The sequence below is a fragment of the Thamnophis sirtalis genome, unplaced genomic scaffold (assembly GCF_051295495.1).
Source record: "Thamnophis sirtalis isolate CommonGarterSnake01/CBP01778 unplaced genomic scaffold, rThaSir2_p1.2 scaffold_12, whole genome shotgun sequence".
Classification (NCBI taxonomy): Eukaryota; Metazoa; Chordata; class Lepidosauria; order Squamata; family Natricidae; genus Thamnophis; species Thamnophis sirtalis.
In genome coordinates this window covers 60,028,583-60,043,391 of record NW_028261392.1, presented here as the reverse complement: position 1 = coordinate 60,043,391, position 14,809 = coordinate 60,028,583, and the positions used below count along the sequence as shown (strand labels likewise).

Here is a 14,809-nt window from a genome sequence, read left to right as displayed (position 1 = left end):
TACAATTGGGATTGAACTGTCTGCTGATAAGCCATGTGATTATTAGAAGAAACCTATGAAAGCACTACTTTTTGCCCCCCAAGATAGCGGAGCGTTTAGACGCTGCGTCTTTAATCTCCTGGTGCCACAGTAGAGTTAGGCAAAAACTAGTCTATACCTGCAGGGAATTATTAAAGATTGGATCTTCTAGTCGACTAGATATTACCAGTGACTTCCAGCAGTCTCATAATATACCGAGTGGCATAGTAAGACTGCCAGGCTCTCCATGGATCGTTGTTGGGCCTAGGAGGCGGCGAAGAGAGTGGAAGCAGAAGCGGGGATGCGGAGCTGGTTTGCTAGTTGGGTTACGGAAGCAGCCTCACAGACCAGCATTACCAAGCATTTTTCTAACCAACTCTAGATCCTTTGCCCACAAAACTGATGAACTAGAGCTGTGGATGGCAGCGAATAAGCTCGCTCGCAACTGCTGTGTAATGATCATCACAGAGACCTGGCTTCATCCACTTGTACCGGATGCGTCAGTGGAGCTAACTAACCGCACCACACACCGCTTTGACAGAAACAGCAACTCCGGTAAAAGCAAAGGTGGAGGACTTTGTATTTACACACGTAATAACTGGTGTACTAACAGTAGAGTTGCTTATACTCACTGTTCTCCAGATGTGGAATTCTTAACTGTCATTTGTCGGCCATTTTATCTACCTAGAGAGATTTCTGTTATAGTTATCACTGCTGTCTATATTCCACCTGATGCAAATGTTAGCTCAGCGCTCTCTAAGTTACATGATGGCATCGAGAGGCAGCAGCAAACTTACCCTGAGGGCGTTTTTATCGCAGCTGGAGATTTTAATCAAGCCAGTCTAAAGTCTGTTCTCTCTAGGTTTGTGCAGTATGTGCAGTGTACCACCAGAGAGTAACAATACTCTAGGCCATATGTACTCAAACTTAAGACAGGTATGTAGAGCAATCCCCCCCTCCCATCTGGGTACGTCTGACCACATCGCTTTGCTACTGTGCCCAAAGTATATCCTCCTTAGGAAAAGGATATGATCAGTCTTGAAAACTGTCAAAAACTGGCCGGAGGGAGCACTCTGCCAGTTGCAGGACTGCTTTGAGACTACCGAGTGGAGTATATTTGAACATTTGGGGCTGCAAGAATTCACTGACACTGTACTCTCATATATTAAAACATGCACAGACAATATAACAGTGAATAAGCGCATCAGAGTTTACAGTAATCATAAACCCTGGATGTCAGCAGAGGTACAATCACTTCTGAGAGCCCAAAACTCCACCTTCAAGGCAGGAAACGAAGACAAATGCAACGAAGCCAGGGCAAACTTGAGAAGAGGCATTAAGGCGGCTAAACAGAAATACAAACAAAAGGTAAAGAAGTATCTGGAAGATAATAACTCAAGACAGGTGTGGCAGGGGCTACAACACCTAACCAACTATAAGAGCAATATGAAAAAAAAATAGCCAATGCTAATGCCCTGCTAGTAGAGGAGCTAAATAGCTTCTTCACCCGCTTTGAGGTCAAAAGATCAGTCTCTGTGGTTCTAGCCCAAAGGCCCTCTGACCTCCAGCCACTCACCCCGGATGAACATCAAGTGAGAGTTGAGCTGAAGGCTGTAAATCCCAACAAAGCTGCAGGTCCAGATGGGGTGTTGGGGAAAGTTGTAAAAACTTGTGCCGACCAATTAACAGGGGTCCTGACAAGGATTTTTAACCTCTCTCTGCAATAGGCTAGAGTCCCATCATGCTTGAAAGCAGGCACAATTATCCCAGTTCCAAAGGAAGCAGCCATAAAAAGCTTGAATGACTATAGACCCATTGCACTGACGTCTATAGTGATGGAAGTGCTTTGAGAGACTGGTCCTACAACACCTCAGGTCCTGTCTTCCACCAAATTTTGATCAACACCAGTTTGCTTATAGAAGCAACAGGTCGACAGGGGACGCCATCACCACTGCTCTACATATTGCACTGAGCCACCTTGAGAAATCTGGGAATTATGTCAGAATGCTTTTTATAGACTATAGCTCGGCCTTTAACACCATCTTACCAGGAATTCTCATTGAAAAGTTGACTGACCTGAATTTCCCTCCCCTCACTTGTGAAAGGATCAAAGACTTCCTGAGGGATCGTCCACAAACAGTAAGCGTTGGGTCCGTTACATCTTCCACGCTGAAGCTCAGCACAGGCTCCCCTCAGGAGGGCTGTTGCCAAGCCGCGTGAGCGCCTGTTCGCTGCCTCCCGCGGCTTGGCGCCTTCCAAATGCCAGTTAATGGCGCTTTGCACGGCTGGAGGGGGGAGTTGCGCAAGCGGCAGTTCTGCTCTCGCTCACCTGCCTCCCAATGCATGGCCCAGCTCTCGTTACGGAGCCAGGGCACCGCCGCCGCCATCCCAGCCTAGCTTTTTCCGCGGCTTCTAACCCGAGTCTTTCAGCAGTGGCCACTCTGGGTGCACTCTCTATGGTTGTATGTTCTGCAGGCAGCTGGCTCACAACCATAGAGTGTGCGCACAGAGCAACCACTGCCGAAAGACTCGGGTTGGAAGCCACGGGAAAAGCCAGGCTGGGATGGCGGCGGAGGTGCCCTGGCTCTGTAATGAGAGCTGGGCCATGCATCATGAGGCTGGGAGGCAGGTGAGTGAGAGCGGAACAGCCCCTCGCGCAACCGCCCTCTCCAGCCGTGCAGAGCACCATTCACTGGCATTTGGAAGGCGCCAAGCTGCAGAAGCCGGGCGGCGTCAAACAGGCGCTCACGCGGCTTGGCGATACCCCTAGGTCAGTGAATGATGCTGTGCCCAGCTGCAAAGGGGGTTTGCTGGGTGGCTGCTCATGAGCGTGGTCACTTCATGGCTGTTGTGTTGCGCTGCTGCAACAGCGCAACACAGCCATTCACCCAGGAGGCTGTGCTCTTTGGGAGCCCGCTCGCAAGAGAGCAGCCGCCTGGCAACCCCAAAACAATAAACCCTCCCCCCACAATAAAGCCCAAGCCATATTTTGTAGGTAAAAAGAAAATAAGACCCTGTTGTATTTTCGGGGAAACACGGTATTGTACCCATGAAAAAAAGTCTCTCAGAACAGATTTACCTTGCCATCTGTGGTGGTATTGATCCTGTAGTGGTAAACACGTCCCTCGTACCTGAGCGAGATTGACAGCTGTCCTGGACTGCTCTCACTTTCTCGAACAAGGAAGCTGCCATTAATGAGGCTGCTCAACAGATATTCAGCTGCACTACGTGATACTGGTCCATGATACCAGGAATGCTTCTCCAGGCTGTTTACTGGAGTGATGTAGTTACTTGGCACCCATCCTTGTCCATTCTTGGAGCGTACTTCACTCCATTCACCATTCTGATTGTAACCCAATACACGTAGCTTCTCACCTAAGGCAAAGAGAAGACTCCAAATAGATAAAATTTTAACTAAATTTTTGATTTATTTTAATGTTGACCTTGTCCTAACCATATAAGAAATAATTTCATTCACACAAACAAGAGTATCATAAAATAGCAACACCTAGAAACTAAGCACAGAGAGTATAACTTTGTGTCCCATGTTAACGTCCCGAGATGTCTTTCACAAAACAGATAGAACATACAATTTATATGTATTACTCCACAAATGACAGTTTTATAGCTTTTCTGTTCTGTAATTTTCACCATGAAAAATCACCATATTGCACAACATGTTTCCTTAATATTCATCATGGATAATCTTATTCAATAAGCATTGACCTGGTTCGCTGGTAATACTATTTCCAATGCGTTTAATTTAGCACATTATACGAACTGCTTAGAATGACTTACTCCTGCATGAAGTCAGTTGTTCATCACAGTGAGTTGTTTATCAAAACACAAATTAAAATGTCCCTGCGTTAACATTATGTGTGAACTACATCATTATGTGCATCTGATATTAGGCTTATAAAAGTGTGAAACATTTAAAAAGCATAGGAATGAGAAAGCATCATAATTACGAGCAGTAGAAATTGGACAGCAGAATAGCAGATATGGGAATATGAAAATCATATGCTTGAATTATCAAAGGAGACTGAATTCTTTAAATCAGAAGAATTTTTCAGTTTCACTACACACTAGAAGTACTGAGGATCTCAAATTTATTAGGACTCAGCCAGATGCTAGTTTGAATTATTATGATTAGATCAAACTAAGTAAAAAACCAAGGTTATAAGAAATTAACTGAATGAAATGAAGACAGTTTGTTGGGTGCCAAGGTATCAACAATGCAAGATACCAAAGTGAATGGTTGCAGATCTTTAGATACAAGAGAAATAAGATCATTGGGGGGGGGACGGGCACAACACTAAGTGACATTTGGAATTTCTAATGTCCATTTACAAAATGGTTGTCACAAGAGACTTGCCTGATCTCAAAATGATCACCAGACAATGAGTACGATCATCTTGAAACACCCATCTCTTATGTCACCAAATTGGCATTGCAATATTTAATAATTTTACAGCATCAAAGATTTTAGGAAAAAGCTCCATCTTCCTCCTAGGAGTATATAAAGATAACCTGGGGCCTAAATACTATCTTGATATGGTGTTTACATATCAGGAGTTAGAGACTGGATAACCATTCTGCAAAGTAAAAAAAAGTTTTTTTAAAGAAGTGGGGAGGCAAGGTAACTGTGATTGATCATAGTGAAAAGGGCATCAAGACTATTTACCTGAACAAAATGGGCAAGAGGTCACCACAACTATGATATAGCTTACTGCTAAATCATAGCAGGTCTGTTATCCAATGCAATCTGAATGGAGAACTACTGTTATGCCTCATTTCTTGAATCAAAAATTACTACAGAAAAAGCTACAGTGTGCTCTAGTAGCAAATTAAATAGTACATTGTCACAGAGAAAATAATTCAATTTCTAATAACATGTATTAATAAGCAGAGCAATTTGCTAACTGGTAGATGCACTGCCAATGCAAATATGGAACAATAAGCGTATCTGATGTTATTTCTGTAAATGTCTTGTAGATTTGAGCAAAAAATTAATACAGTATAAGCCAGGTTTATTGCCTATGCATGAATCTGAAGTCATCTGAAGGCAAATATCACATACACACTTCAAATTCAGAGAGTCCACTTTGAAATTCAAAGTGTCCTATAACCCTGGCACATAATTCTTTTGACTAGGACAATCAAATTCAAGGTTTTACATATGATTAGTCATTTTGACATTTTAGTAATAGTCAAATTTAGTAACCCTATTTTTGACCAGTTACAAACCACATTATATAATACTATTTTAGATTTTAAAAAATTTCATAGTTTAATGAAATAAAATATTGAGCTTTAAAATTTTAATTTTTAAATCAAATGAAAATAATTTTTGGGCTGATTTCATCTGCCAAGAAAAAGAAAAAAATATAAAGGAATATATTTTCCTACATTTAAAAAAATTTAAGAAAGTGCAATCCTCTCCCTTCTTGATGAAAAGTTGTTAAGATATATTTAGTTCATTGTATGCTCAATGATTTTCCCACACGCTATAATTCGAACATTTCTGGGCCCTTCAACTTTTCCTGTAATAATTACTGCTGTAGCATTTTCAAGAAGTACCTTATTTTCCGGAGTATAAGACACACCCGAGTATAAGACACACCCAAGCATAAGACGCAACAAGGGTCTTATGAAGGGAATTTTTTTTTAAAAAAAGGTTTTGCACTCTGCAAAACTCCCAAAAATGGGCCCATTTTTTTTTAAAGGGCATGAACAGCCCTTAGGAGGCTTGTAGGGTGCTCCTGGGGGGTGCCCCCCCAAAACAAGAAAAACACACTCCTTTTTTTTTGCAAAATACAGGTGCATTTTGTGTCAAAAAAAGGGCGTGGATAGCCTTTAGGAAGCTTACAGAGTGCTGCTGGGGGTTGGGGGGGCAAAAGGGGCCGTTTTTTGCTCATTTCTGCCCTCCCCAGCCCCGAGGAGCTCTCTGAAAGCCTTCTAAAAGCTATGCACTGCCATTTTGGTGAAGGGGGAGGAGTTTCGGGGGCAAAAAATGCTGTATTCCATGTATAAGATGCACCCAGATTTTCAGCCTCTTTTTTGAGAGCAAAAGGTGCGTCTTATACTCTGAAAAATACAGTACATTTTATTACTACTGTTACTATTAATGCATGCCAAAGTTAGGTCTTTTTATTATTATATTCAAACATGCTCTCATAGGCATGAACAGGAGACAATTATGTTTTACCTTTGGTGATGCTGAGTGTGTTGTCACCACTTGCTACAAAATCATAAAGTGCAACAAAAAGATTGGGGTCACTCTCAGTGGCTCCGAGAAGATTCTCCTTGGAACTCCACCTGATGGCTTCATTCAGTGTCTGTGGTTCAGCATCACAACCAAAAGGACGGTGGAGAGCCTCTGAGAAGAGAAGGGAAGGAGAAGAGAAAGGATTATTTTTTCTTTGAAATATGATAATATAGTGAATGTAGTCCTGTATGGCACATAAAAATCAAGGAAGAAGGGGAAGGAGAGGAGGAAGGAAGGAAGTAGAGAAGGAAGGGAGGGGAAGGAGAGGAGGAAGGAAAGAAGTAGAGAAGGAAGGGAGGGAGAAAAGAAAAGAAAGAGAAAATAAGGTGGTGATACAGCAGGTGCTAGGGATGGTAAACAAAGCAATCCAAACTATACCTTATAACCTTTTAAATGGAATAACAATAGTATAAGAATGGCAAAGAAAAAGAATAACTATGTGAATGTATACCTATAATTGTATGTAAGAGAATAAATGACAGTAAGAATATAAAGCACAATAAAGGTAAATAATATTTTGGTTATAAATAGCTAAGTATAAATAAATATAGAATTGTACATAAAAATGGATAACGAATAAGGAGATTATGAATGCAAGATAGAAATGTATAGAAGGGAAAACACTAACTGCAAAGAAACCGATACGAAACTGCTGTATGATATACGATGGAACCTATTGTTCCTGTTGTTTTAAGTCATGTGTCTGTTTCTGTTGATGTGTTTATGTGTTTAAAATAAAAATTTATTTAAAAAAAAATCAAGTTTAGATACAATTTCATATAATCAAAATACTAGCAGAAATAATATCATATACAATTTAAAGGCTTCTACTTAAAAGAATTAGAACTTTTCATCTCAGACATGCAGAGATTAGTCAACAGGAATGTTATTAAGCACATGGAACAATGGAATGGAAAAGAGGATCGTGGAGTTATTCTCCTGATCTGCACATAATCAGCAACCACCTTACTTGGCCAGCGAGTGAAGCTCCATCAACTAACTAATGAAACCAAAAATAAAAGCAAACTGAATGACTGAGAAAATGCCATTAACATCTAACCACAATCCACTTTAAATTATGCAGCTGTGCACTCTTAAGAGACATACGCAGAGATATTTAATTGTACTAGATCAAGAGTCAATATAGTATTTAACAAGTAGTGTGTATAGGTACATCATGCTTACTAATTGCCTCATTCAGCCTCATTATGTTCATATGTTATGATAGATGTAAAATGGGTGGGTCACATTACGACCTGATTTTATGACCTTTTTTCCCAGCAGACATTAAGCACACCAGTGGTCTGCTATGGGCACAGTTTTGCCATAAATCAGAAGTGCTTGTTTTCAGCAAAACTATAATAAAACATGGTCATATGACTATGGGAAGCTGCAAACAGTTGTAAATGAAGCCATGTTGCCGAGCATCTGAAACTCGGTCATGTAAATGCGGAGAGCCCCCAACTATTGGAACTTCAAATCTGGGTCACAACTCCTACAAGTGTGTCATAACTTTGAATGGTTGTTAAGTCCAGGTCTACCTGTACTGATTATATCTTATCACCTGCCAGTGATGATCTCTTCTAGTGGCTTTATGGGGAGATCAGATAGCTGCTTAATGAAGGAGGTCTACCAACTAAAATGTAAAAAATTCTGACTTCTTAGCGATGATCCAGAATGTAACTGAGACAGCAAGCAGAATCAGAAAGAGTATTGGTACTTACCTGATAGACCTCTTCTAATAAGGTGGGGATAGCATCCATGTAGGGGTTAACACTGTCCGTTCTCTGATTGGACTGAGTCTGATTAATAATTAATTAATACCGTTTATAACCCGTCCCTGTGGGTAGCTCCACTAAACCTTTGGCGAAGAAAAAGACAAACACACAGACTCAACGTGTTATCCAAAACTGGGAAAACTTTTAATGAACCAAAGGCACAATAACTACAAACTACGATGTCCTAGGGCCCCAGAAACCCCAATACAAGTGCCAACATCTAGAAGGCGTGAACAAAACCCCAATACAAGTGCCAACATCTAGAAGGCCACTTACTAGGGTGGGCCGGATGCTATCCCCAACTTATTAGATGAGGCGTATCGGGTAAGTACCAACACTCTTTCTCAATAAGGTGGGGATAGCATCCATGTATGGGACATACCCAAGCCGGATTGCCCATATGAGGGGGATCAAGACTGGTCTGAGTCACCTGTCCACATGCACAGATTGTAAAACTCAATGCCCAAATGCCGCATCCGAGGATGCAAATTTATCCAATTTATAATTGTGAATGAATGGCGAAGCCCATGTGGCAGCCCTGCAAATCTCTAGGGAGGCTAGGGTCGCCCAAGCGGCCGTTGTTGCAGCACTTCTTGTAGAGTGCGTGGTGACTCCCTGGGGCACCAGTTCCTGGGAAGACAGGTATGTCGTAGCTATGCACTTCCTGACCAATCTACCTATGGTGGGTATCGAAACCTTATGCCCCAATGACATGAACTGAAAGGAAACAAAGAGAGAGACTCAGAACGCCGGAACTCCACGTCCTCTGTATGTAAATCCTCAGGGCCCGCCTTACATCAAGTTTGTGCCATCGCTGTTCTAACGGCCGAGCAGGGGTCAGGCAAAAATTCAGCAGGACCACCTCCTGTGCCCTGTAAAACCACGAGCTGACCTTGGGCGTATATGATGGGTCAAGCCGCAGCACCACCCTGTCCTCGTGGAAGGTACACAGGTCCTCTCTGACAGGGCCTGCAATTCCAAAATCCTCCTGGCGGAGATGATGGCCACCAGGAAGGCCACCTTCAACGTGAGGAATTGCATCAAGACAGTGCAAAAGGGTTTGAAGGAAGGCTTGGTAAGGGCCAAGAGTACCTATGGCAAATCCCATGTGGGGTACCTGTGGACTGTAGGCGGTCTAAGGTTGGATGCCCCTTTCAAAAACTGTCTCACTGTGTGATGTTGAGACAGGGGTTGATCGCTCCCCAGGTCAAAATGGTGCCAAGAGTGGCTACCTGACGTCTGACTGTATTCAGGGATAAACCCTTATCTAAGCCGTCTTGGAGGAAATCCAAGACTTGAGGTACGGAGGCCATGGTTGGGTTGATATATTTGGTGGAGCACCACATACAGAAAATCCGCCAAGTCGCGATATGAATACAGACCGTGGAAGACCTTCTGGAAGATTGAATGGTGTCCACGACCCTGGTGGAGAAAGACTCCTGCATCAGAGCGCCCCGCTCAATCGCCAGGCGGTCAGCTGGACCATTGTGGGTCTGGGTGCTCCAGCAACCCATGGCAGAGGAACATCCTGTCCGGTGGAATCCTCCAGGGCCTTTCCATGAACAATGCCCTGAGGTCCGTAAACCATGGGCGGCGCAGCCAGTGAGGGGCAATGAGGATGACTTCTGCCCTGCTGTAGATGATCTTATGTACAACCCTGGCCAGCAACGGAGTTGGAGGAAAGGCATAGAGGAGTCCCCGGGGCCAGGGATGGGGAAGGGTTCCACTCCCTCTGCCCCCGGTGTGCAGAACCTGGGCGGCTGCGAATTGGACGGGGAGGTGAACAGGTCAATAACCGGGATCCCAAATCACTGCATGACCTCATGGAAAATACAAGGGTGAAATTGCCATTCCGCTTGGTCAACGGTGGCTCTGCTGAACCAATCGGCTTGAACATTCTCTACTCTGAGATGTACTCAGCCGAGACGGACCGGATGTGAGCCTCTGCCCAACCTCCCAATTCACTGGCCTCCCGCATGAGCTGTCGTGACCTCGTCTGTTCACATGCACCTTAGCCGTCATGTTATTATTCTATTCTATTAAATTTATAGGCCGCCCAATCCCGAAGGACTCCGGGCGGCTTACAGAAATAAAATTTTAAGAAAAAGGTTAAAAAAAACAGACAGAAAGAGCAGATTAAAAGAAACACACCATGCACCCAGTCTAAGCGGGGCTGGACCTCGGTCAAGAGGTCAACAGCCCCAGGCCTGCCGGAATAGCCAGGTTTTGATAGCTGTTATCTGTCAGGATCAGAACGTGTTGGCCCCTGACATACGGAGTGAAGCATTGGAGAGCCAGCTGTGTGGCCCTGAGCTCCAACATGTTAATGCTCAGGTCAGTCTCCTCCAGGCTCCACGGTGAGACGCCATTCGTGCCTCACATCAGTCTGCCATTGCCTCAGCCAGAGGAGCCTACGAGAGGCAACTGAGGATGTCATAGTCCAAGAGGCAAACCTCGTGGCACTCAAGGTTGCATCTGAGGAGAACTGGACTGCAGCCACAATTTTGTTCAGATCCTGGTGCACCCTGGTGTCACTGGCCAGGATCTTCTCCTGGAGTTGTTGTAGCCAGGAGGCTGGATCTAGAAAAAAAGGAGGCAGTCGTTGAGGCACTAACCGTCCATGCCGCTGCCTGTGTTGGAATGTCTGGTCGGCCCTCTTGTCCTCAGGCTTGAGGACCTCCCCTTGGGTACCAGGCAATGTTGTGCTAGAGCACAGGGCTATTATTGGAGCATCCACTGACGTTCATTGGAGTAGCTTATCCTGCCCTTCAGCCACATTGTAGTATTGTCTGTCTGCTGTGGAGGGCGCTGGACTGGCTGTGGGCGCAGACCATTGTCTCTGGACCATGTCCAGAAACAGTTGTGGAGCTGATATAATGTCGGCCTCTCACTTGTGCTCTGTGACCCACGTGTTGGCTGACGTGGTGGGAAGTTGCACCAAGGGGGTGTCCCCTTGAGTCCTCAGGTCTGATGCGGTCTTGGCGAGCAGTGTTTTGAAGAGGGCCCGGTGGAAATAGCCCCATAGCTGGAGGCTTGTCAACAGTGGAGCCTTTCTCCTCAGACAACTCCACCTGCGTGGAGATCTAGATGGGGGAGGATCCACCACCCTTATTGGGGGGGGGGGCATCTGTTGGTGGACGATGTCGTGGAATCCCCAAAGATGACTGGTTAAGCTCCTGCAGCCCACCACAATGCCCTGTTTGATGGCCTCTGAAATAACGTCCTGGAAATTGATGCCCGCTGAAGGCATGGACAAGCTGCAGGGCATGGATGGCAAGCAACAGTCCTGCTGGGAGCCTGGAGCAGGCGGGGTGAAGAAGGCCTCTGCCCCTGTGCTACGGTCTAGGGGCTCAGGTTGGGAGCCTCCAGCACTTGTCCACAGTGGTTGGCAGTGTCGATGTGTAACATCGGGCTGAACGGGCCCAAGTTCGAGGTCAGGCTGGGTGTGGATCTGTGGTCTGGTCTGGGGCCTGCTGGCTGGGCCCTATCCTGCAGGGAAGGAGAGGAGAGGCGCTGCTGTTCATTATTGATGTGTTTAACCTTAGCAGTCGCCTTCAAGCTCTTCTTAGATTTCGATGGCTTACTGTGCTTGGAGGCCTTATTATGTGCCCTGATTCCCTCTCCGTCCTGAGAGTCAGATGGCCCCGCAGGAGAAAGGGGAGGTTGTGGTTCTGCAGGCACCCCCGAGTCCACCTCCTGGCTGACCCTGACTGTGCCAGGGAAGGGCCCAGGCATGCTGCTGTCTGCCATTATAATAGCCCCCGATCGCTGCTGCGTCTCAAAATGGCATCTAATAGTCGCTAATAGTCACTAATAGTCGCTATTCAAAATGGTGGTTCGCGCCTTTATTTTACTCCCCTGAGGCTTTGACAGCCAATGATGGCCTCATCTCTCCTGCCGCCCGCCCGCAGCGAAAGAAGACTCTTTGCACCCTTTTGTCCGACTCTGCCGCTGCCGGAAGCCTCAGAAGTGGAGCGGCTTGGTGGGGGCGCCTGTGCGGCGACCGTGGTGCTCCACTGGCCACGATCGGGGAGATAAGCTTCGCGGACCTGGCGCAATTGATAGAAAGCCGGGGGAGATCGGGGAAATAATCCTCAGCGGACTTCTACTAGTCAAGTTTTCTCAACGGGAAGGCTGACCACGCAGCATTGGAGCCTCGCAGCTTTCGCTACACCATGGCTATTAAGGAGACAGTGGTGGGAGTAGGTGGTAGATAATTGCTGAGTTCCACAGAGTGCAACAAAACTCATTCCCCCACCAACAGACCTTAAGGCAATGCCACAGCAATGTGTGGGTCTGTTAGGCCTAGGCAGTTGTGGCACAACGTGGCCAGAAGGGCAGCAAGAGGCAATAGTCCCTTCAGTGATATAAATGTATATATCAGTCTAGTCACAGAGATTCCAACTGAAATTCCGATCCAATTTATATCAATATGAATTGCAAGCAGAACTAGTCTAGGACAACAGGACCATCCTCAGAATGGACTGAGTCGAAAGCTGGGTGGAGCTACTCACAGGGACAGGTTATAAAGGGTATTAATTAATTATTAATCAGAATCAGTCCAATCAGAGAACGGACAGTGTTAACCCATACATGGATGCTATCCCCACCTTGAGAATGATTGTATTCTTTCATCACAGATTTACCACAAATTATCAAGGCTGACCAATAGTTTTAGTTCAACCTCCAATCAACAATTACAGGCATTGCTTATAGTAAGAAGCAAAAAGATTACAATAATGTCAAATATCTCAATGATTAATCTCTTTCTGTTATCTCTTTAAGAGATCTCTTACAAATATAGTGGAAGAAAGAATCCTAAAAAGTCTTAATAATTACAATTGACACAAATGTTCTCCTAATGTATTAATTTCAATAACGCTTACCAATTACTAATAAAAAGATGGCAAACTGCCCATCCTCATTTCTGAGACGGTAAGATCCCTGTAAACCAAACTTTAATAGACTTTTAATCCTTTCAAGAACCTCAAGAGAGAAACATACATTTTTACACAGAGGTGGAATAAGAGCCATGCAAAATATTGTTTCTCAAGCATATACCTTTCAAATCAAGAAAATTGGAAGTAGACGCCTCCTCAGAAAAGGAACAAAGTTGCTCATCACACTCTCTGTCAAAACGACTTGACTGAAGCACTATCTCCACAATCATGGTGCTTCTTACAGAAAGCCAAATCCAACCACTCTCCCAAATCCAAACGTCCTCCTGCAACACAGCATGCTATGCGCACTACTGAAAAGAACAGAGGCCCACAGGGAAGGCAGGACAGTTGGTGTGGGAGGGGAAGCAATGAGCAAAGCATTCTTTTTAGCAACTGGAAACAGGAGACATGGGACATCCAACTGCTAAGGAAGCAAAGACCAAATTCTACGCTCAAACATTTCTGAAACTGATAGGATATAGCGATGAAATTAATTCAGAGTTTAGAATTAAGACTGCGGAATAGAAAATATTCTCCCCCTCCCCTTAGCTGAGAGTTAACATATATTGACAAGCAATATTTTCAGTGTGTATAAAATTAAATCATGATTTTGGTGCGAACTCTTCATGAGCTCCCAATTTATACTTTTCGCAAAGGACAAATGTCCAACACCAGCTGTCAAATTCGCTTGGATTTCAACTTGATACAAGATTGTATTTGTGTTCAACAAGCCTGGTTTAGGGCTAGATACAAATGTATCTGGACAACTCATACTGCAAATGGCAGAACTGTAGTATTGACCCATTATTTTAGGCTGTAATCATGAATATTCAGTGCAGGTAATCTCCATTTATGACCATAATAGTGTCTGGAATTATAGCCATAACTCATGGCAATGATTAAGAGGATCATCATGTGCCCAATCTGATTGTATGACTTTTTTTGCAGTGGTTAAGCAAACATATCGGTCATAAAGTGAATAGCCTGGTCATTAAGCAAATGCCATAGGCATTATGTTAACCCATTGTTTACATTGGCATTTTTTTCCAGAAACCAGAAGTAACTGGATTGGATTGGATTTATTAGTTTTGTATGCCGCCCACTCCCGAAGGACTCCGGGCGGCTTACAATAAAACAGGGAAAAGGGAATAAATAAGACGATACAACAAATTTAAAATACACAACAGTCACAATTGAAGCAGGGCTGGATACTTCAACAGCCCCCAGCCTGCCAGAACAGCCAGGACTTAGTAGCTTTACGAAAGGCCGGGAGGGTAGTGAGGGGTCCGGATCTCCACGGGGAGCTCGTTCCAGAGGGCCGGAGCAGCAACAGAGAAGGCTCTCCCCCGGGGGGTCGCCAGCCGGCATTGGCTGGCAGATGGAACCCGGAGAAGGCCGAGCCTGTGCGATCGAATCGGTCTTTGGGAGGTAATTGGCAGGAGGCGGTCTCTCAGGTACCCAGGTCCGATGCCATGCAGGGCTTTATAAGTAACGACTAGCACTAAGTTTCCAGAAAAAAACCCATAGTAAATTATGGTGATACGACCACAGGACATGGCAAATGGCTGTAAATGAGGGATAATTGCCAAGCACACAAAACACAATTGCGTGATCCTGGAGGGAGGATGCCCAAACTTCAAATCTGGGTCAGAGATATCACTTGGGGTAGTCTGCCATAATTTCAAATGGTCACTAAACAACCGGCTGTAAGTTGAGCACTACCTGTAACTGCACTATCAGTGTCTATATTTTCAGTGTCTTAAGTTTTTAGGGGAGATTGTTGGGAGGGTGCTTGGCACTTAGCT

The 14,809-nt window shown here is 44.7% G+C and overlaps 1 protein-coding gene across 1 annotated transcript in view; it reads right to left on the bottom strand.

The window, feature by feature from the left end:
* The window catches only part of ABL2 (ABL proto-oncogene 2, non-receptor tyrosine kinase), a 61,279-nt gene that overhangs the window by 25,482 nt on the left and 20,988 nt on the right, over positions 1-14,809 (bottom strand). Inside the window, exons 2-3 of the mRNA XM_087726837.1 lie at positions 6,227-6,397; positions 3,098-3,393 (exon numbers count right to left, since the gene is read on the bottom strand). Of these exons, the coding sequence (XP_087582963.1) occupies positions 3,098-3,393; positions 6,227-6,397 (467 nt within the window). The remainder of the gene's footprint in view (positions 1-3,097; positions 3,394-6,226; positions 6,398-14,809) is intronic.